General features: G+C 38.5%; 1 protein-coding gene across 16 annotated transcripts in view; it reads right to left on the bottom strand.

Annotated features, from left to right (window-relative positions):
- Positions 1-21,592, bottom strand: part of DOCK10 (dedicator of cytokinesis 10) — a 258,333-nt gene that overhangs the window by 71,813 nt on the left and 164,928 nt on the right. For all 16 annotated transcript variants that reach the window (XM_075937572.2, XM_075937573.2, XM_075937576.2 and 13 more), the window contains exons 15-24: positions 20,228-20,350; positions 18,681-18,760; positions 14,087-14,274; positions 12,704-12,769; positions 9,459-9,551; positions 7,286-7,409; positions 6,976-7,097; positions 6,136-6,219; positions 5,505-5,597; positions 3,425-3,543 (exon numbers count right to left, since the gene is read on the bottom strand). In XM_075937572.2, the coding sequence (XP_075793687.2) occupies positions 3,425-3,543; positions 5,505-5,597; positions 6,136-6,219; positions 6,976-7,097; positions 7,286-7,409; positions 9,459-9,551; positions 12,704-12,769; positions 14,087-14,274; positions 18,681-18,760; positions 20,228-20,350 (1,092 nt within the window). The remainder of the gene's footprint in view (positions 1-3,424; positions 3,544-5,504; positions 5,598-6,135; positions 6,220-6,975; positions 7,098-7,285; positions 7,410-9,458; positions 9,552-12,703; positions 12,770-14,086; positions 14,275-18,680; positions 18,761-20,227; positions 20,351-21,592) is intronic.

The following is a 21,592-nucleotide window of genomic DNA, read 5'->3' as shown; positions in this document are numbered from 1 at the left end:
TTAAGAGTAGCAATAAATATTTTATTTTAAATAAATAAATAAATATTTTAGTTGGACTTTCCTGGAGGTTACAGACCCCTTGGTGAGTCACTCCCGCTGACTTTTATTTCCTTGGATAATGCCTTCCCTGTTGTTCACTGTTAATGCTTAAATATTTTCATTACAAACTGTCCAAAATGTGGTAACCTGACTCACCTAATTATAAACTTAATCCTACAAGGCACTGACCTCTTTCTTTGAGGTGCTCAGCAGCCTCAACGCAGAAGGAAGTGAGAGGGAATTAAGGACACTAAGCACCATTCCAGGAAGTGCTCAACACCTCAGGAAATTTTCTAGCAAAGCTCCTTGTTACTAGTTGGCAGACAAGTGATTTGAACAGTAGCAAAAACAATGTCTGCATAGGAAAAACAATTTTATGGCTCATGTCAATTGTGATATCATAGCCTACATTTAGTTACCTGACTGACTTACAAAGTTCTTTGTTACATTTAGGAGTCAGATATTTTTGGGATAAAGAGCTCATCTTCTATTAAAATCTAAATAGCATATTCAGCCATGGTTCATAACTGAAATCAAATCAAAAGTCACACTATGGAAGGGGGTCAGCAACCCTTTCAACCAAAGAGCAAAAGTACATCAAAATTCAGTATAAGAATGAGTCAACAAAGAGTCAGTATAAGAATGCCCATTTGCATGAATGAAAATATACATGTACTATCACTGACAATTGATTAATATTGATTAATTATAATTATATTATCATTATATGAATAATTAATTAATTAATTATTCTTAATAATAGCATAAACAAAGCATTGCACTTAACTTTATTTAATGGGACTTCTGTGCTAGCATCTTTTTGCACATTTCTTTGAAGTTTACACCACAATTGGTCAAATTCAGCTTCAAACATGCATTCAGGCTATCTGCTCTCAATCTTGAGTGCAAATTACCTTTGAAGTGATTCAAATGAGAGAAAGTCTGCTCACACATATAAGTACAGGCCGTCCCCGGGTTACATACAAGATAGGGACTGTAGGTTTGTTCTTAAGTTGAATTTGTATGTAAGTCGGAACTGGTACATATTGTAGGGGAAACTCTAGCCAAACATTTCTCCAGAGCTCAGTTTTATTCTCCCACACCTCACTTCCCTCAGTCCTTTATTCTCAAGCTGAGGTGTCTACTGAGAAAAGCCACTCCACGTCTCCCTGATCTGCTGGGGGGGGGGGGGGGGGGCGCTAGCTTCGTGTCTCCCTGATCTGCTGGGGGGAAGCAGCTAGTGCGGGGTTGCCTCACCCCGTTTGTAAGTAGGGATCCGATGTAAGTCGGATCCATGTAACCCGGGGACTGCCTGTAGTGCCAAACATTGAAAGCAAGGCCAAGCTGACATTCCGATGGTGGTGTATGAGACAGGTGTCCTATGCGACAGGAAGTTTTTTCCAAGTTTGCAGAATCAGATTATCATTATCAGCATGCTCCATTTGCGCAGTTTTGCCAATTCTGCACATTGTCGAGCAAGACATTCCAAATCAGAATTCAGCTTGACAATTTTTTCCACCTAGATAGCCGAATCCTTGAAATCTGCTATTTCCTTTTCCAAATCACTGACTGAGATATCTGGAATGATTGTCGTTCTTTAACGGATGCTTTATGTAGACGAATTATAAACTTGGACAAAGCACGGTGTTAGCAAAAGTCATAAAATGAAACTCTGAATGCCATCAGGAGCTCAGAAACAAACCCAGCAAGATGCTTTAAATCAAGGCTGTTACTTGGATTCCCTCTCTGATATGAATCACAAAACATTTGTAATCTTTTAAAAAGTGCCAGTCTGCCCTCCTCTGTATCTGATGAAGAGTGTCAATTTTGACTTAAATCCATATACTTCCTGCTGCAGAGTCAGGACTGTTTTTCCTTGTGCTTGTAGATTAAGGTTCAACTCATTCAATTGACCAGTAATACAGATGAGATAGTAAAACTTGAGCAACCAGTCACAGTCTGAAAGCTCAGACTTTTTGACACGCTTCATATCCAAAAATGACTTAATCTTGTTAATGCTGGCAGCAAAATGAGATGAAACTTTGCCACAAGATAACTAGTGAGCAGTGACTGAAATTGACGGTGATTAAGGGCTCTGGCAAGAATCTAATTGACAATGTGAACAACCAGTTCCGTTACATTTCCGAGTTCAGTTCTACAAGATTGCGCACAAAGTGCCTCCTGACGCACAATGCAATGAAAGTTCAAAAGTGGGTGATTCAGCTTTTCCGACAAGAATAAGGAATCCCTTGTATTTGCTGACCATGCTAGGTGCACCGTTCTTATACACCGATGCAAGATTATCCATCTGTCTTTCTTTCTCATTTACAAAGTTCATCACAGTTTTAAAAATGTCTTTGCCCCTTCTTCAATTTCTCATTAGTAATAGCTCAATCATTTCTTTGTGCACAGCATTTCCACAAATATATCATCCCGGAATACACAACTTATTAATGTCACATATGTCAGTTGTTTTGTCCAAAACAAACAAAAATAAGTAGCAGCACTCAAATTTTGCATTTGTTCCTTGTCAATTTGATGGGCCTTTTCACAGCTCTGTCATGAACTATTTTTGCTGATAATGTCATGTCTTGAATTTTCTGTACGATTTTGTCCTTGTTGTGAAACTCACCATGACCAATTTTTAGCATGTCTCTTTTCAAGTAATCCCCATCAGTGAAAGGCTTTTCCTCTCCAATAATGCTGTATGAGCCTGCAAAACTTGCAGAGTTTAAGCTCCTACCTTTTTTTGACCATGACAATTGCCTATTTTGCCCAATGTTCATTTTTTGCCGCAGCTCCTTGCAGGCTTTTTTTCACACTCCTCCCTCAGGGTATTTTGTAGAAAATGCTGCATGTTTTGTCATGAAATACCACTCTAAATTCATTTTTTTGGTAGGAGGACAGTCTCATTCTACAAATGAGACAGTGAGGAGATCCAGACCTAGCCACAAATGCATATAAGTCTGTCCATTCCTTTTGAAAATTTCAGTACTCATCATCTCCCTTTCTCTTCACCATTGTTACTATTAGAGGGCCACAGAGTTCACCATCACATATGATGATGGAAAGATTTCTCGACCAATCAAATAAAAAGAAAATATGCATGACCACCAATGAGTGGAGAGGCTGGATGGTTGTGAAAATGAATAGTTAAAGGTGAATAGAGAAAAAAAGAGAATCTTGACATGTATAATTATGCCTTTTTAAATATTTGAATTAACTTTTCATTTTAATTTTAAAAGTTGTCTGTATTTTAGGAACAACAAAAGAGCCATATTTGGTTCTATACTGAGAGCCATATTTAGCCCTAGAGCCATCGGTTGCAGACCCCTGCACAATGGGATGTATTTGCCCCTAATATATATAACAATTTTTTGAATACCTTGTTACTGCAGTGGTAACCTCATCCATGTCGTTTTGTACCAGAACCCAAAAGAGTTGATTCAGGATCACAGGAAGAAAATTCATAATTACATGAATCTTCTCAATTTTCAGCAAATTCTGTATGAAACACAAAGCAGAATAAAGATGGATTTCAAACATAAACCACAGACCACTAGGGCCTGATTTCCACTCCATCACACTGGTTTTACCATCTGGTAATTGCAGCGAGGTGGAATTAAACCAGTGTAAGATAGTGGAGAATCTTGCCCCATGTTTGCTCATATGTAGCAATTTTGAAGGACTGAAGTTTTTACTTTTAAACCTGTGCCCCTACAATTTTGAGAAAACATTATTCCTGGGCTGAGACCTCATATGCTGTGTGTTTCATTTTAAATAAAATTATGAGCAGGTCAAAAATCATACTGATTAAAAACTCTCTAGACAGAATGGACAGTGACGCCCCATTATCCTACATGATTGAGCTAGAGTTATTCATTAAAATAATATTGTTATGGATTTAATTCTCTGATTTTCTTCAAATGAATTTCTGATTTACATATAGAAACCGAAATTTGGGGAAATTATTTTCCTGATTATTGTTTGTTCATGAACTGTGCACTTGGAAAATCTGTTATCTATTTATGTTGTGTGATTGGCTACCTAATTCATGTGATTTTATTTCTGTTTCCTGATTGGATGATTGAAATATAACAAAAAGGCATGCAAAAAGTAGCAAGTATTGAACAATGCACTTCTAGCATGCTTTTCTGGGTGTGTAATCACTCATGCTAAAAATCAGGCACCTTTTGGGTATTCACAAACATTTTCCCAAATACCTAGTCAACAGCTGAATACACATGAATAATAAATACATCATAGAAGAAATGGAACCTAATGATTTTATTCATGAAAATAGTCACAATATTAAATTCAACCAGGACTTATTATTACTACATTTAAAACAACAAAAACAAAAGCAACAAAATAAATATCTCACTTTCATTCACACATATTACAAAATGACATCTTTAAATAGTTGCCCAGTGAAATGTCACGATTATTGGTAAGATACAGCAAAATTATCTTTCACTGAGCAGCTTAATAAAATCAGTTTAATTGTGAAAATAAAGTAATGAGGGGAAAATGCCTTTCATGTTAGTCTCTTAACCTAGAAACTGCTATTAGATTCAGATGATCTCTAAGAAAGTATAATGTTTTGTAAATTGCCCTTCAGTATTCTAGCTCCTTCTTACTCTGCTCCAAAATATGTATTTTAAGGTGAGCCCATGTGATTTTCTCACTGCCCAATGGATTCAGAATTCATTGTAGGAGTGGGCATCCATGTAAGAATGCAAAAAGGAATAAGATCCCCCTATGAGGGTTCTCTGTATCCTTGGGCCGGTATGCAGAGTTATAGGGTACTGGATGCCAATTTCTTAACTTCCTCTCTTCTGCAAAAAAAGAAGGGGAAAAAGTAGGCCTGGAGCAAGAGGGGAACAGCAAGATAACTGTGGCTCCTCAAGCTCTAATTCCTTCTCTGCAACACTCTCTGGTGCAGCATGGCAGCAGGCTCTACCTTATGATGACCTATGTCCTTGGGACACAGTCTAGCTCATGGCAGTTTAGAGTCATAAACAGGTTCACTTGGGAGAAAAATTCAAAAAGAGCTAGAATTTAGTAGGGATGTTAAACAGCATATAACTGAATAGTTGTGTAACTATTCAATAGTCCCCAGAGGCAGGCTGACAACCAGTGAGCTCCCAGCCCCACTCCCTGTGTCATGCTGTGCTGCTGCCTCTCTATGAAGACCGGCTTCCACCTGATGCCCTGTGCTGCTGCCTCTGATATAGAGGCAGCAGTGTGGGGTAGCAGCAGCCCCTGTTTGTGGGGGATCCGAGTTCCACGGATGAAAGGCTGCTTCACAGCAGTGTCCCCTGTCCCTCTCTACTCCCCTCTTTCCCCCTGTGCCCAGACTTATCAGTTAATCGTGTAGTTGTCTACACATTGACATCCCTAGAATTTAGCCCTTACAATGCATTTATTTACATCAGCTCGTAACACATTTATAGTTATTTTACCTTGCATGACATGATAAAGTCTGAGGTAGGAGGCTGGGAGAGATCCATTTCTCTTTTTTGGCACTGCTGGAAAAAGATATTCAGATATGGATCCTAAAATGAAAAACATACGCTAAAGTTAATGTCTATTTTAGCATGGACTGCAATTCAAATATTTGCTAACAATCTCAATGAATTGGTCATGCTGGATAAAATCCAGGAACTTTACACTGCACCATACAGCATTGCAGAATAATAGAAATCAGATGTGGAAAAGGCCAGCAGGGATTTGACTACAATAGTCCATCCACTTACCAGCAGAGTGCCTTTGCTAATGCTTTGTCCAGTCTTGTTTTCAGTGTCCAAAGCAATGGGGTTTTCCCATGATCCAACATATCTCGACATCAGGATGTTTTAAAATTTCTAGTTACATCTGTCTGTACCATCCTAAATAATACTCCTTTTTCCTTAAAAGGGGTATTTACTTCTTTATTTTCTCACTCCTCAGCCCTCCTACATTGAGATGATCTTTAATGTTAGACAGATTCATAAAAGATCCAAGATATATTGTATTAAGATAATTTGTCAGGCTTTTCCTAGCACTCATTTTTGATGGACAGATAAGGGCATCTGAGAGAAAATGCAAACTCACCTGAGTATTTACAGTTGATACAACAAATGAAGACACTTTGAAAAGCAGCTTCCCACCATCTACCCACTTAATGTCACTTCCACTCTGCAGGAAAAAAAATATTGTTCTCTTATTTCCTCATTTACTAACACCACAAAAGTATACACGTGTCAGCATCATTCAGTTCTGCATCACTTTTTGTTGCAGAGCTTTGTGAATGTGCAAGTCCCTCAGGGCTGGATAGTAAATTATTTGAAATATTCAGTTCTCAGTTACTGCAGAGGCAGTCACAATGGGAGTTTCCACACTATCCTGTCACTGCCACAAAGCACTGGATTAGATCCACAGACCTATTTAGCTCTTCTGCATTACTCAGTTTGTACAACTGCAGAGGAAACTGCCCAGAAACTCTCCTGTGGATTTTTAACTGGGCACAGCTCAAGGACTAGTAGGGAATACTGGAAGCAATGACAAAGATCAGGGGAGTTTTGCTAGTCAGATTGGGTAGGGAACCCCAGCTGAAAGTGTATAAAACCCACTCTCCACACTATGTTGCTTCCAACAGTTGTGAAGATTTCATAGTTTACCCATTTAGTGCCAGTTAGGTAGGGTAATTTCTTTTCCCAGCACTGCACCAGAAAAGACATAATTTGTCCTGATTCTGTTGGTATACATATCAGCTTAAAATCTGAATGATATCCATATGAATACTCTAAACAGCATGGTCCAGTTCATGATTCATACAATGGCTCCTTAACATTGCCAGCATGGCATAAATGAGAACCTGGCCCTACCATTTTAATAACACATACTTCAATTTCTCTCGTTCCTTCTGAATAATATAAAAATATTTCTTAATACCTTTCCACTTGCAGGATCTTGAAGGCTTAAGTAACTGGGAGGCAAACTGGTTGCCACTGGAATGTTATGTTCTTGAGAAGCTAACTGGGCATCTTTCAGTAAAGGAAGCCAAGCATATCCAACTGCACACAAGAGCAAACCAATACAACATTTTTTAGTATAAGATCTTCAGTTCACAGGATTACAGTGTACAAAAGCAACAAACAGAAACTGTGAAATCCTTAAACCTCAGATGAACAAATATCACTATAAATATAATGCAGACAAACATTAGCAAGGAATTATTTGAAAGTAATTCTACTGCAGGTACCTGGTGTTTCCAGAGCCTCTTTCTTTTTGGCATTAGCTTTTGCATTTATGTCACAGGTGACATGATAAAATGAAAACAGAATGTGGTGTTTCTTATGGAGTTGAGTGGGGAGCTCAATTTTCACCTGAAATGTAAAAGGTTACACCTCTCTTTAGTTTAAAGGGAATCAACCAGGACTAAGAGATGGACTCTAAAGGAGAAATTCCTCTTTCTATATATCTCTAATTAAAGCTGCCCTTTTGACCGGCAACTGTGTTGCTCTTTTTACAGGTGTAACAGCTAGTCTTTTAAGGAAATCATTGAGAGGTACCATTTATTACGCTCACTGGTTTTTCTTCCCTTGCCTTTGAATTTGTGTATCTAATGAAATAACACAGAACTGAAAATTCAAGAACCCTGCTCAAACAGGCTGCTTAGAACTAGTCATCTCCTCTCCAGGAGACCCTATTCAGAAGACACCATTCTTTCTTTCTCTATCATTCCTCCTTTAGTAGAAGAGTGAGTCAGCCTGGATACCCTTTAAATTAAAAATATTAATGATACTTCATCATAAGTGATTTTATGACAAAGACTGAAGGTGAACAAGGGTTGATGTAAAAATAAAAACTTTTATTTATGATCTCAAATGAGTCATAAATCCCATAGGTCCCAATAAGAAAAAGTAGTCTATTGTTCACTTATCTGCACAAACGCAAGGTGGGCTATTATTAATCTATTGAAACACATGGGAACAATACACTGAGAAATGTTACTGTGGCAACAAATGGATAAGACCCCTTATGCACCGTAGTTATGAAGTAACGATGTACCTAACTAATCTAGAGTTAGAAATTGGGTTGGGACTTATTTCTGATATAATTATCAGGTTAAGGGTGAAAATAGCATATATTATAAACATATCAATGAAATGAGCATTTAAACATGAAACATAAACAATTTCTTTAGATGCTACACTAGGTTAACAATGAGTAGTCCTGTGGCACCTTAGAGACTAACAAAAATATATAGTATCATGAGCTTTCGTGGGTAAAACCCACTTCATCAGTGAGTGGGGGGGGGGAAGGTTCTTTTAGATATTGCACTATATTTGTTGCTTGTCAGGGTCAATACTGTGTGGCAGGATCACCAAAATCAATTTTTGTTAGATGGTGAAGTCTGAACTCAATATGTTATAGTCATGCTGGAAAAAAACTCACCAGAACACAGAGGGCTTGCATAAGGCCCTCTGCACCAATTGGGGTCAGATTTTCAGATGTGCTAAGCACCTTCAACTCCAGCCTCTGTAAATCAAGATCTCTTAAATATCCATGGAACTTAAATGGATACTTTGTATTTTGGAGAATTCCACCCATTGAGCCTGACCTGTGCTCTTCACTCAGGCTAAGTTTCCATTGAAATGAAAGGAAAGTTTTGCCAATGAAGAACACAGGACCAACCCTGCTGTCTGCAGTACTACTAATATTAGTATACTCTGAAAACAAAAGTGCAAAGTCTAGAAAAGCAATGATCTTTTGTTAGTGTGCTGTCAAAAACACTAATACTACAAGGCTCTGGAGCACTCTGAATTGTTTAGGGTGAAATTTCACCTGCAGAAAACCCAAGGAACCGAACTTTATGCTGGTGAAGTGTACATCTGCATGCAAAGGAGCTAATGTAGCTATTACTATACCCCACAAACTGAAGGCCAGTTTGCAGGCTTCGTTATATTCCCCAAAGGTGTGGCTAACTTGCAGAAGCCACAGTCCCTTACTGCATGGTGAAGCTGTGTGGTGTTTAAATGGTATGGAGGGACTTAAGCTGGATCTGGGCACCATGCATGAATTTCACCTCTAAAGAATAGTACAATGAAAACATTAAATGGAACTAAAGTTGGAGGTTGGCTTTTGATTCAGGCAAACACATTAGAGAGCAGGGCTGATCATTATTAAGTATGTACACAAAAGAGTTTACAAAAAGACTGGCCATTATGATATGTTAAGAGAAACGGTGAGATTTTATTTCATGCTCTGTGTGTTTCAATGAGTAAAAATCTTGCTATCCAATGAAACTCATACTCACCTATATACGTGAACAGTTATAGCAGGACAGGTAATTTTTTAAAAACATTTCTGTGCCTTTAATTAACACGTATTGTCAGAGTAATAGTTGTCTAGTCAGTGAGGAATGAACTGACCTCATCATAGAAATCAGGATTCTGGGAATGATGTAGCACTGCTGTGTAGGCTGCTGTTGTAAATAATGGTCCGCCAGGCTTCCCATAAATACACTGTTAAAATATTACACTTCAGTTCAGTTGTCAAAGCTTGCAGATAATACTAATATAGACATAGCTCAAAAAAGATTTACAAGAGTGTCTTTTCTTTATATAAACTGTTCCTGCACAATGCAACACCAATGATTTACTGGGGCCTCTAGGCACAACGACAATAACAAGAATTTCCTACATTTGCAGAATAAGGGAACTTAATAGGCCCTTTATATTTCTAGTTTCTATTATTCTTGATTAGCTTATTTTATGTGTGAGGAAATGGAGGTGCAAAGATATTAAGTGGATGGCTTACGGTCAAAAGTGAAGCTGCGAAAAAAGCCAGGTTCTCTATTCATTGAACAACTCTGTATAAGTTGGGAAATCTAACTCTGATAATCTTAGTTTCTTAATACTATTTTAATGCATGACATATCTACATGGACAATCGACACATCTGGCAGTTCATTAAGTGAGCCAGCCAGATGTGCTGACCACCAGCTTGGTTTATATGCTGAAGAATAAACTGGGGATCTCCACAGTGAAAAGCCAGAGCTGCTACAGGTTGAGCTAACAAGCCAAGGTTTTGTTGCCGGAAGCTGAACCAACTAATTTCCTCTGTGTCATCTTATAGACTAACAGATTTATTGGAAAAGCTTTCGTGCATCTGACAAAGTGGGTCTCTGCCTACGAAAGCTTCTGCTCCAATAAATCTGTTAGGGTACGTCTACACTAGTCCCCTAGTTCAAACTAGGGAGGCTAATGAGGGCGACCAAAATTGCAAATGAAGCACAGGATTTAAATATCTCATGCTTCATTAACATGTTCCCGGGAGGTCGCCATTTTGGAAACTGACTAGCCTGGAATAACTGCCCACGTCTACACGCGGCAGTGAAATGGGAGTTCGAAGTAAACCCCTAACTAGAATTAGCAGTTACTCTTCGTGGAATGAGGTTTAACAGCTAATTCGAGTTAAGGGATTTACTTCAAACTCCCATTTCACTGCCGCGTGTAGATGCAAGCAGTTATTCCAGGCTAGTCAGTTTCCAAAAATGGCAACCGCCCGGGAACAGGCTAATGAAACGCGGGATATTTAAATCCCGTGCTTCATTTGCAATTTTGGTTGCCCTCATTAGCCTCCCTAGTTCGAACTAGGGGGCTAGTGTAGACTCACTCTTCGGGCTCGTCTACACTGGCCCCTTTTCCGGAAGGGGCATGTAAATTTCACCTATCGTAGTAGGGAAATCCGCGGGGTATTTAAATATCCCCCGCGGCATTTAAATAAAAATGTCCGCCGCTTTTTTCCGGCTTTTAAAAAAGCCGGAAAAGAGCGTCTACACTGGCCCCGATCCTCCGGAAAAAGCGCCCTTTTCCGGAGGCTCTTATTCTTACTTTGAATAAGGCCTCAGCTGGAGTACTGTGTCCAGTTCTGGGCGCCACATTTCAAGAAAGATGTGGAGAAATTGGAAAGGGTACAGAGAAGAGCGACAAGAATGATTAAAGGCTTAGAGAACATGACCTATGAAGCCAGGCTTCATGAACTGGGCTTGTTTAGTTTGGAAAAAAGAAGATTAAGGGGGGACATGATAGCGGTTTTCAAATATCTAAAAGGGTATCACAAGGAGGAAGGAGAAAATTTGTTCCTCTTGGTTTCTGAGGACAGGACAAGGAGTAATGGGCTTAAAGTGCAGCAAGGGAGGTTTAGATTGGACATTAGGAAAAAATTCCTAACTGTCAGGGTGGTCAAATATTGGAATAAATTGCCAAGGGAGGTGGTGGAATCTCCCTCTCTGGAGATATTTAAGAACAGGTTAGATAGACATCTGTCAGGGATGGTGTAGACTGAGCGTGGTCCTGCCTTGAGGGCGGGGGGCTGGACTCGATGACCTCTCGAGGTCCCTTCCAGTCCTATTATTCTATGTTTTCTATGTTTTTCTATGTTAATCTACTATGTGTAGGGGAAAATGTTCAGTGGTAGTTATGCTCCTTTGTCACTTAAGCTACTTTTGCTTTTGAAAATCCCACCTTTTATTTTTAAGTAGTTCATCATCATCATGTTAAATAAGGCCTGAACTTTCAGACTAAGACTTAATAAATATCTACACTCTAATTTTCATAGGACATATGCAAAAGTGTGCATTCTTTACTGTGGCATGTAAATTCCCCCAGTTTGTTGCTGCGAGTTGGAATGATAGCATGCACATAACCTTACTGTTCAGAGATCTGTATGCCAAAGTCATGTGTGCACTTGCTTTACAATGTGGACCCTAAATATCAGTTTAGGAACTTCGACATTTAAGAGCTATTTAAGGATGTATATATTGAGATTGCCAAGATATTCTAATGATTCAGACAGGTATTCTTTTACAACTAATGGAAGTGATGTAAATGAACAAATCTCCACAACGGCTTGGAAAATCTTCAATCCAAGGACTTGATCCAAAGTCTATTGAAGAGAATGAAGAAGCTCCCATTCTTTTCCATAGGCTTTAGATCAGACTTCAAATCAGATCCTTAGCTGGTGTAAATCAACATGGTGCCATTGAAGTCAATGAAGCAAAAGTGATTTAAGCTAGCTGAGGACTGGTGCTGGGTGTATAAAACATTTTGGAGCTGAAATGCAGACTTCAGTACACGGCTTAATCAGCCACATTTGAAAACTCAGGTTTGTGCTGTGGGTGTGTATGCTTGTGTCTGCCTTGGATTGTAAGCTCTTTACATCCATACAGAGCTGCACACACTGGGGTTCTGGCCCATGATCGGGGCTCCAATTGCTAAGATGATACAAATAATAAATAACAACAGTAGTATCAGTACCTTATATGGTCTATACTGAAACACTTCATTGTTTTTCTAAGGCTGTTTCCAGGTATAGGATAGGCACAGCTTGACATTTTAAATCAAAACATTCTGCATGGTGGTGCCATTTCTTGGAAATAGCCATGTTTTGCAAGCTTTCCTTTTGCCTAATCACTGAACTAGCACTGCAGGGTTGACACTTCCAGCTGATACAGTTAATAACTGCTATTAAAAACATTGTTATGGAGACTTAAAAGACTATATTGCAATATTCACACTTTAAATGTCCCTGATTAGAATACTCTCAATTACTGGGTTTCATATGAAACCTCTTTTGATACATTGTTCTGCAAATGTGCTTTGTTTTTGCTCACCTTCATTGGCTTGGCTCCTTCTTCATCTGAACTTTTAAATTCAATACACACTGTAATGTTCCGCGCCTGCAACAGTGATTCATTGAAAGTTTAAGTAGAAATCATTAAACCATGAAAACACATAGAAATTAAGATATGCAAAATATAACAAAATCATATATATAGTAGCCCAATGTCTGAGAGTCTGTAACGCTGAAATGCTGGCTGTTCCCTCTGGGGGACGCTGTTGCCTGAAATGCTGGCTGTTCCCTCTGGGCGGCGCTGTTGCTGAAATGCTGGCTGTTCCCTCTGGGTGGCCCATGCTGCATGGGGAGTCCTGGGCCCAAACGGCCGCTTGCGCTGCTTGCTACCCTGCGGCGGCCTGGCTGACCGGCGCAGAAGTCAGCCGAATGCCACAGTGGGAGGCGAAGGGGGGAGGGCGGTGACGTGCGGCGTGAGAGCAGCTCCAGGCCCCACCCCCTGGCCGTGAATGTCATTGCCCCGCCCCCCTTTGCCTCCTGCCGTGTCGCTTGGCTGACTTCTGTGCCACTCAGCAGGGCCACCGCAGGGGAGCCCAAACAGCTGCTTGCTCCGTTTGGGCTCCGCGGTCCCCCAGGTGAGAGGCAGGAGGGAGAGGAGAAGAGAAAGAGAGAGACAGAGAGAGAGGCAGGAGGCAGAGGAGAGCTGGGGGGCAGTTGAGGCAGTAGAAGGAGGAGAGAGAGAGAGAGAGATGGAGAGAGAAATCGGAGGCTCAGGAGAGAAGACCGACATGCAGGAGAGACCTGAAAATCCCACCTTATGACAGGCTAATTGGCTAGCATAACAAGATTCTGCTTAAAATCTGGAGAACACTATGGATGATGAGCCACATCATAAATATGTGTAGCTCCCCCCAAATTATTGGAAATAAACACATAAAAAGAATAACATGAAGGCACTAAATTAGGCTTCAAATGCATTATGCAAAAGCAGAACATAAAGGGACCAGTATTTAGCCTTGTCTTGACTTGAATTCATATTCAATTAGTAAGAATATGCACAGAGCTCTCAAGGTTCATTTCAGAGAGGATCAACTGTATACATATATATGTTAAAATATATTTCCTAGAATATTGCCAGACAGCAATTACTATACTACATTTTCTTTGAGCTGCCTTTATAGCATAAAAGGGTCCTTTAATATCTGTATGTAAAATCACTTCCAGGAAATTCTTATTGTGCTTAAAAGTTCCATACAGAATCAAATAGACAGCAAGTTAGTTCAGTAATTTAGAATCTTATTCTGCCATCTTTAGCTATGATAAGTAGTCCCACTCATTGCAGTGAGAGCACTCATGGATTAAGGGATTACTTAAGATGGCTAAGAGAGGCAAAATCAGACCCTTAAACGGTTGCTTACTTTACCTTGCTGAAGCATTTTTGGCTATCATACTTGAGATGTTTTGGGTAGATGTATACTTGGTTCTTATATACTCTATAAGGCCGGGAATATTTTGTGGATACTTGTACAAATTCCTCCACTTCAACTGTAGGTTGATGCTCCTCTATATTATAAAATGGCTTGATTGGGATAAAAGATGATGTCACGCAATCTTTAAAACAAACAAATAAATAAATAAATAAATAAATCAGAAAATGAAATTGTCATTTTACAAATACACTAATAAAAAGTACTTAGGGTGTAATATCCAATACCTAGAAACAAAGGGCCAGTTTGTATCCCCATTTAAAGTAGTATTAATTGGTTTATTTGTACTGACTTATTTGTATTGATTTACATTTAAGTTAAATATTGTAGCACTAAATAAATATAGTGCCTTTAAATAAACATTATCCAAGACAAAGCATACTAGTGTCGTTCCAACCCTTATAATTTCAGCAATGTTACAGCTCTAAGTATAAGACAGATTGTTCTACTTGAGTTGACAGCTCTATTTAGCACATTTTCTCATTTACTTTTTAAGTTCATCAGCTATCTAAGTGGCAGCCAACAAAATCAAGAGATAAGTTACCTAGAATTAGATTTACTACTTCAGAGAATCACAGTATCTGAATTCAGTTCAAGAGATTGCTGATGAACATAATTATCCTTTCCTCCAAAGGGCAGAGTAACTCATCATCGATGCCATAAAAGCACAGACTGATATTCCAATGCATGCTACTAAATCAGTGGAAAATTTGATTTCAGTAAGGAAATAGCCTGGCTGTCTGAACTATATGAAGAGGTCAGACACTGACTTCTATTCCAAAGAAAAGCAACCTGAAGCTCAGCCCTGCAAACTCTAGAACCAATCAAGGGGTAGTTAGATCATACAAACAAGCTCTCCCTGCCTCTTTTATATTCTAATTCTCCCTCTTGCTCCTTTCATAACTTCCACAATCAGAAGTCATGCCACTTTCAGGCTGGGATAAATTCATAGGACTACTGAGAAAGGGCAAGATGTGGAGACTGTGCTCAATTACAAGACAGTATTTTCTTTTAACAAACGCTTTCAGTCTTCCCTCCAGCCAATTTCTCAACTAAAACAAGGCCATGCCTGGTCTCAGGCATTTTCAGCCATAGCTGTGAGATATATTCCAGAAATAAGCTGGAAAGAGCCTTTTTCCTTTATCTCCCAGTCAATATTAATGGTGAATAGCTGAATTACGTTTCCTAAGTATTGATCAGCCAATATGGGCCAATGGCTATTATAAAAGGTTCTTTATCTGATTTATTCTCATTAGTGCCACAAAGCTGGTCACTTTTGCTGACCTCAAGAATCTATCCATCAGCCAATGAAAAATTCGATAGTCACACACAGCCATCAAAGAGATGTTTTCCAAATAATGAACATTCCATCATCCTGGAAGAGTTTGATCCCAGGTTAGGATGTCTTGGCCCGCATAGTAGAGACTAGTATTCTTTCCATGAGCGCTTGTTCTTGACAGACTATAGAAAGTCTGCTCTGGAGAAGGGGATGCAGTATTCTCTCCTGCTGCCAAGTGATGAGCCCACTAGAGGCAGCAATCGATATATTTCTGATTGAAACAAGCCATATATATGATAGGAATGAAAGGCCTTAAGAGGATGATAGGATATTGCCTCAACATATTCAGAGAATCTAGGCAGAGGTTTGTGGAAAAATTTAAAATTGTCTAACAAAACTATGAGATGAACATTTTTTAAAGGTTTTGGAAAAAAAAGTCCAGCCCTAGAATGAAACTTGTCTCCATGGTGAATACCTACAGCATTGTTATACCAGCTGCAGTCTCTGTTTTGTTCTCCTAAAGAGACAGGTAATACTGGGTTCCAACACGGAAAACTCTTCAGGGCAAAAGGGAACAAACCTAACAGATTCCTGAGGACTCTTTATTCCAGCTCATTCCCTGAATGCAAATGTTTCTAGCAGCTCACGGAATATGGTGACATAGACCCATATATTTCCCTATTGTGTCTAATTAACCAAGTAGAAAGGAAGAAAATAATGCACAAAAGCTGCAGCTTTTAAAGAGCAATGGCTCAGGCACATCCTATCCCACTGTTAGCATCCCTTAGGAACCAAGGCTCCAGTCAGCATATGAAATCTTTTTCAATGCAGACAGCGCAACAGACACACACCCTACTAGCTTTTGGCCAGGTTGCTATTAACTACCAAGCTACTAGTTACTCTCTGTGACTCTACTGTGTGGAGCCTCAGAGCTCTGTTTTTTTAAATGTGGATTTCATGAGATAAAAAAGGGCTTACTCCAATTACAGCAGATGTTACTTGCTTTCCTATGGACCCTCTGGCCCTGCTCTCTTTCTGTGAGTTGCCAGGCAGATGCATGGATATTTTGCAGAAGGGAAACCTGTGGCTGAATAGCATAGGGGGAAGGACTCACGTAGCTCCCAACACTCCCTGTAGGACTTACTCGTGTATGTCTCCTTTGCATCAGTGAGCAGAGGAGCCAAGGGTTTTATATCAGCTTAAACACTGACAAACAACTTCTCCTAATATTCAATATATCAGGCACTTGCTGGACATACTGTAAATCAAGCAGTATTAAAACAGACATTCCATTTCTGGTGTCTAATGCAAACTGATGATAATTCTCATCAGGGTACTGGCAGTTCCTAGAGAGACAGTCTTATTGGGAATTTCTTAAAGAGATTGCTGACCAACTCTCTTCATGTTAACTTTCCTTAGCAATACAAGCTTTTAGCCATGGCTAAGAATAATTCAATGTTTCACCAAAAAGGTGTTAAACACAGATGGCTGCTTTAGGGACTAATTCAAGTCCACTGAAGTAAAGAGGTGTCTTTAAATTGATTGCAGTGAGTTTTAGATTGGGCCTTTAAAGAAAAGCAAATTTTCTGATGCCAAAGGACTGTTATTAATAGCTCAGGGTGGGATTTCCAATGGAGCCAAGGGGAGTTAGGCAGCCAGCTTTCAGTGACTTTTAATAAATTCCATAGGCACTGATGCCAGGGTGCTGTTCAGTGGTGCTAATGATCAGTTTTTTATTGGTTAGGGGAAGCATTTAGGGGAGGGCAAAGAGCAGTGAGCAGACAGGAGCCTTGGGGGAGGAGTTGGAGTGGGGATGGGAAGAGGCAGAGGAAAAATAAAAGTCAGGACCTGTAACTTCCACATGCCCCTTTGAAAAGCCCATTGTAAAATATGATTAAGGAGGTAGGCAAAAACATATTGAACAAATCTGTGTGAAACAGGGCTGTTTTGCACACAAAAATGCAGCAAACAAAAATGAGGACCTTTCCCTTTCTTTTATTTAGAAAAAACTTTGATGTTTTGTGAAGTTATTTTGTAGTTAAACTTTATGTAAAAATGTATTAAAACTGACAATATATAAATGGCTAAATCTGAATTAAAACACATATAATTGAGAGAAGCGCTTTAAGAATCTTATCTCCCCACTTGGTTGCCATGATTATGCCTGAGCTAGTCTAGTGTTCTAGTGACTGTATCATAACAGAATGACTGACTGTTAATTTCATTCCTCACTATAAATGGTGAATATTTTTAATACATTATTTTCACTGAATTGCATTTTTTCAGGGTCTGAAATTATTAGTCAAATTCATGTTGAATTTGGTGAATAGTTTCAGTTGGTAAAACAAAATCAAAACAGTTGAACCTTTTATTTCAACTTTTTTATTTGATTTTGATTTTAAATTTGACCTTAAAAAGGGATGGGGAGGAGGTTAAAAAAAAAAAAAAACCCTGAATATCACTGAAACAAAAACACAGAAAAAAATGAAATCAACCAAAACATTTTGAAACAAAAAAAAATGTTTTTCGGTTGACTTAATAACATTTGGATTGATTCAATTTTATATATTCTTTTAATTGTAATATGATAAAAAAATTTGGTTCCAATAAAACTATTGTTTTGAAGAATTTTTGGTTCAGCTCCTTTCCCCCTTCCCAAACCATGAAAAAACACTATTTCCTCAGGTCTGTTCCTCACTTTTGTGGCAACGTTGCCATTATAGCAAGTCCTTTATAAGACTCAGACTTAACCAGTTCCTGAATTAACATTTCTCTGAGTTTGCTGAGCACCCTCAACTCCCAATGGTAGGTACTGAGCTTTTTGCATGACTGGACCATAGAGAGAGGTAACCCATGTAGTAGAAAAAGAACAAGTGAAATAAATTTGGGTTGGGAGACTTTGGCATTACTATAATAATAATACTTCGTACAGGGGCTGATCTAAAACTCACAAAAGTCAAATAGAGTCTTTCAATTTACTTCAGTACCAGTCAGAGGCACAGGCTGTGACTCATCAAATGAACACAGCACATGCTCTTCCTACAATTCAAAATAGGCATAGAAAAAAAAGAGAACAATTCAATATGCACTGGTTAAAATAATATCAACCCCCTCCCCCCAAATAATTAAAAAAGTCAAAATTACATTTTTTGTTCTTTCTTATCTTGCAGAACTGTGACAAAGCAATAATTAATTTTAAAGGCCTACATTAAATGCTGTAAATGTTGAATATTTATAAAATGGACTCATACTTGGATGTTCCAAAGGGAAATAATCTACTACAATGTCCAGGTTGCCAGGTATGGTCTGTATTTTGCTAATCTTCTCTGCTCTGCAATGACAAAAAATGAAAACATTTTAGGATGCTGATGAAGAGAATGCAAGAGAGGATGTAATTTCTGATTTAAGAAAGCAATATGAAATGAAATATGACCAGTCATTTAAATAATGAAATAAAGGTAAAATGTATTTAATAGGGCTATCAAACTGTGTAAGGAAAACAAGTGTGTTATCTTCCCAAACAAATTAAAAGGGGTTAATAGATATGAAATCAAAATAATACTTTGATTAATAGAAAATCTTGCTTCCAACTAATTCCTATTTGGAAAATCATTTTATATGCTCCCACAAAGCCCTCGGCCCATGTTCTCCCTACCGTCTCCTCAGCCAAGGGTGACTGGACTCCAGCAGATCCAAACCAAGGGGTGCAGAAGTGAGAAGTGTTGCTTCATTCCTGCTTTCTCTGTGGAAGTACTTCCTTGGGGATTTTGTGGGGAGAGGGATTCATGGGAAAGGAAGGAGTCATATGGAAGAGAGTCATGAAGGTCCCAAGGACTTTTGCATGTGAATTAGTGAAGACCTCATCAGCATTAACTTATTGCTTTTCAATTTGCTTACTGCTGTACAATTTGAAACCCACCCCCTCTTTTATAGGAATACTGGGAGCACTCACTTATGGGGAGGTTAAGGCACAATGGCTCCTGCAACAGCCACATTGAGAACTCTTGCTCTTCTCTAAAAAAGAAGACGCTTCAGACAAACTGACTAACTCACCTATGGCCAACTCTTGAAATTATTGCCCTAGACTTGTAACATGAGGATTAAGGGCCTGATCCAAAGCCCACTGAAGACAATGGGAGTCCTTCCATTGATTTTAATCAGTGTTGGATGAGGTCCTAGCAGAATTTCATAAAACATAATAGTGATATTTTGTCAAATTAATGTGGTTATGGTTGGGTTTTTTGGGATATGAGAACATAAGGAGATATTCTGGGTCTGATTCTCTTGTCGCACTGGTGCAACTACATCAACTTCAGTGGAATTAATATTGATTTACACTTGTGTGAGACGGGAACCAGCCAAATCACCATTTCATAATTCACATACTGCCAAATGTTTGAGAAATATAGATGATTCCAATGCCCACTATACAGGTTGCTACAACATTCCCAATTATAAACAATAGAGTGGAATGTGAGAACCATTAAAGGATTATTTTCATTTATATTTCTTTTTCTTACTTGTTCCTCCACGTCTACCACACCTAATGGACATTAATTTCACGAATCACATTCTTTTAGTTGTAATAATGTGTATTAATGTCAAATGCCTTTCCAATGATCCTGGAAACTTCAGCCAAAACAACTCTTTAGCAGATAATGGACTATTTTGAAAAACATGCATGTATATGGCTATTTAGGCACCTTCATCAAAATGAACAAGGATACTAAAGAAAAGTATTCCGTATAGTATTATAATCTTAAACCTCTCACAAGATGACCAGAGACTCATTTCTTACCTTCTGTATTCTGCTATTAACTTAATTAAATCTTCAGTAGAAATCTTGTTACTTTCTTGCCTGAACAAAGGTGAAAATCGAGAGTCTCTGTCAACATTTCCCTGATTATCCTTAAACACTGGCCTATAAAGAGAGAAAACAACATATATTGGATTATAGTCAGGCATTCTTAGTCATATTAATTGAAAATTTTCAGGTCACATATAGTTGTTTATCGCTTATGACATAAAATGAATTTCTGTGCAAAAGTCAAAGAGAACAGATAGTTAAAAATTTCTCTCTATGGAATACAAGGCAAATATGCAATTCTTAGTTCCTGTTAGGGGATATAGTTGAAATCATACTTGGGTGACCCAAAGGGATACAATTTATTCACATATGTAGGCCACAGTCTTACAAAGACTTCATACACTACACACTGACATTTAATTTAATGCAACAGTTCTACTGACTTCAAGAGGATTACTCCAGTGTACAACGTTCCAGATGCAGTTTTAAGGCCAGAAGGGACCATTCTGATAATCTAGTCTGATTACATGCATAAGATAGACCACAAAATTTCATCATATCACACATATATCAAATCTATTATTTCTGGCTAACCTAGTGCATATCTTGTAGAAAGACATCCAAGACTTATTCAAGAGACAGAGAATTCATCACACCTCTAGATAAATAGTTTCAGTGGTTAATTACCCCTTACTGTGAAAACAAACAAGCAAACTAAGCAACCTAAACCCAAACCAACCAACCAATAAAAAGGCACACTGCACCTTATTTTAACTCTGAATTTGTAAAGTTTCCGCTCCTATCCATTGGATTTACTTGTGATAAAACAGGTACATCTATAAGTCTTTGCAGGATTGGGGATTTAAAATGTAAACTCTTTGGGGCAGGGATCTAGAGCCAGATTTTCCAGACCAGTATATCTGCTTTTTACCTTTCCACAAGGGTAGAGTTACACTGGTGTAACTTGTCTCAATACATGTTTGAACAATGACAACTACACTTTTGGTTAAATAAATCATAAATTATAAATCACAATTATAAAATGTTAGCCAGAAGCAGTGTAGATTAAATGGAAAAAGAGGATATCATATCATAATTAAGAATAACACAGATCAACTTTTGATCATACAGGAAATCATTCTCAGAACATTCCACTTCTGGTCACTCTCACTTTCAGGATTTAATTAAGACATTTCAGTGCCCTTTGAATTGCCCAAGGGTTTAAACACTCTGGCTGGACTGCATACTGTTACAACTGCCCAACGAAAGAACACTGAATTCAACTGCAGCATGAAAAACAATTGCTTAAGAAAAATAAAATGTTTTTAATACAAAGTGTGACTCCACATATCGAGT

Source organism: Pelodiscus sinensis, chromosome 10 (genome assembly GCF_052426305.1).
Source record: "Pelodiscus sinensis isolate ZL-2025 chromosome 10, ASM5242630v1, whole genome shotgun sequence".
NCBI classification, from domain to species: domain Eukaryota; kingdom Metazoa; phylum Chordata; order Testudines; family Trionychidae; genus Pelodiscus; species Pelodiscus sinensis.
The sequence above is the reverse complement of the archived record's forward strand: the minus strand, read 5'-3'. Positions and strand labels throughout refer to the sequence as shown.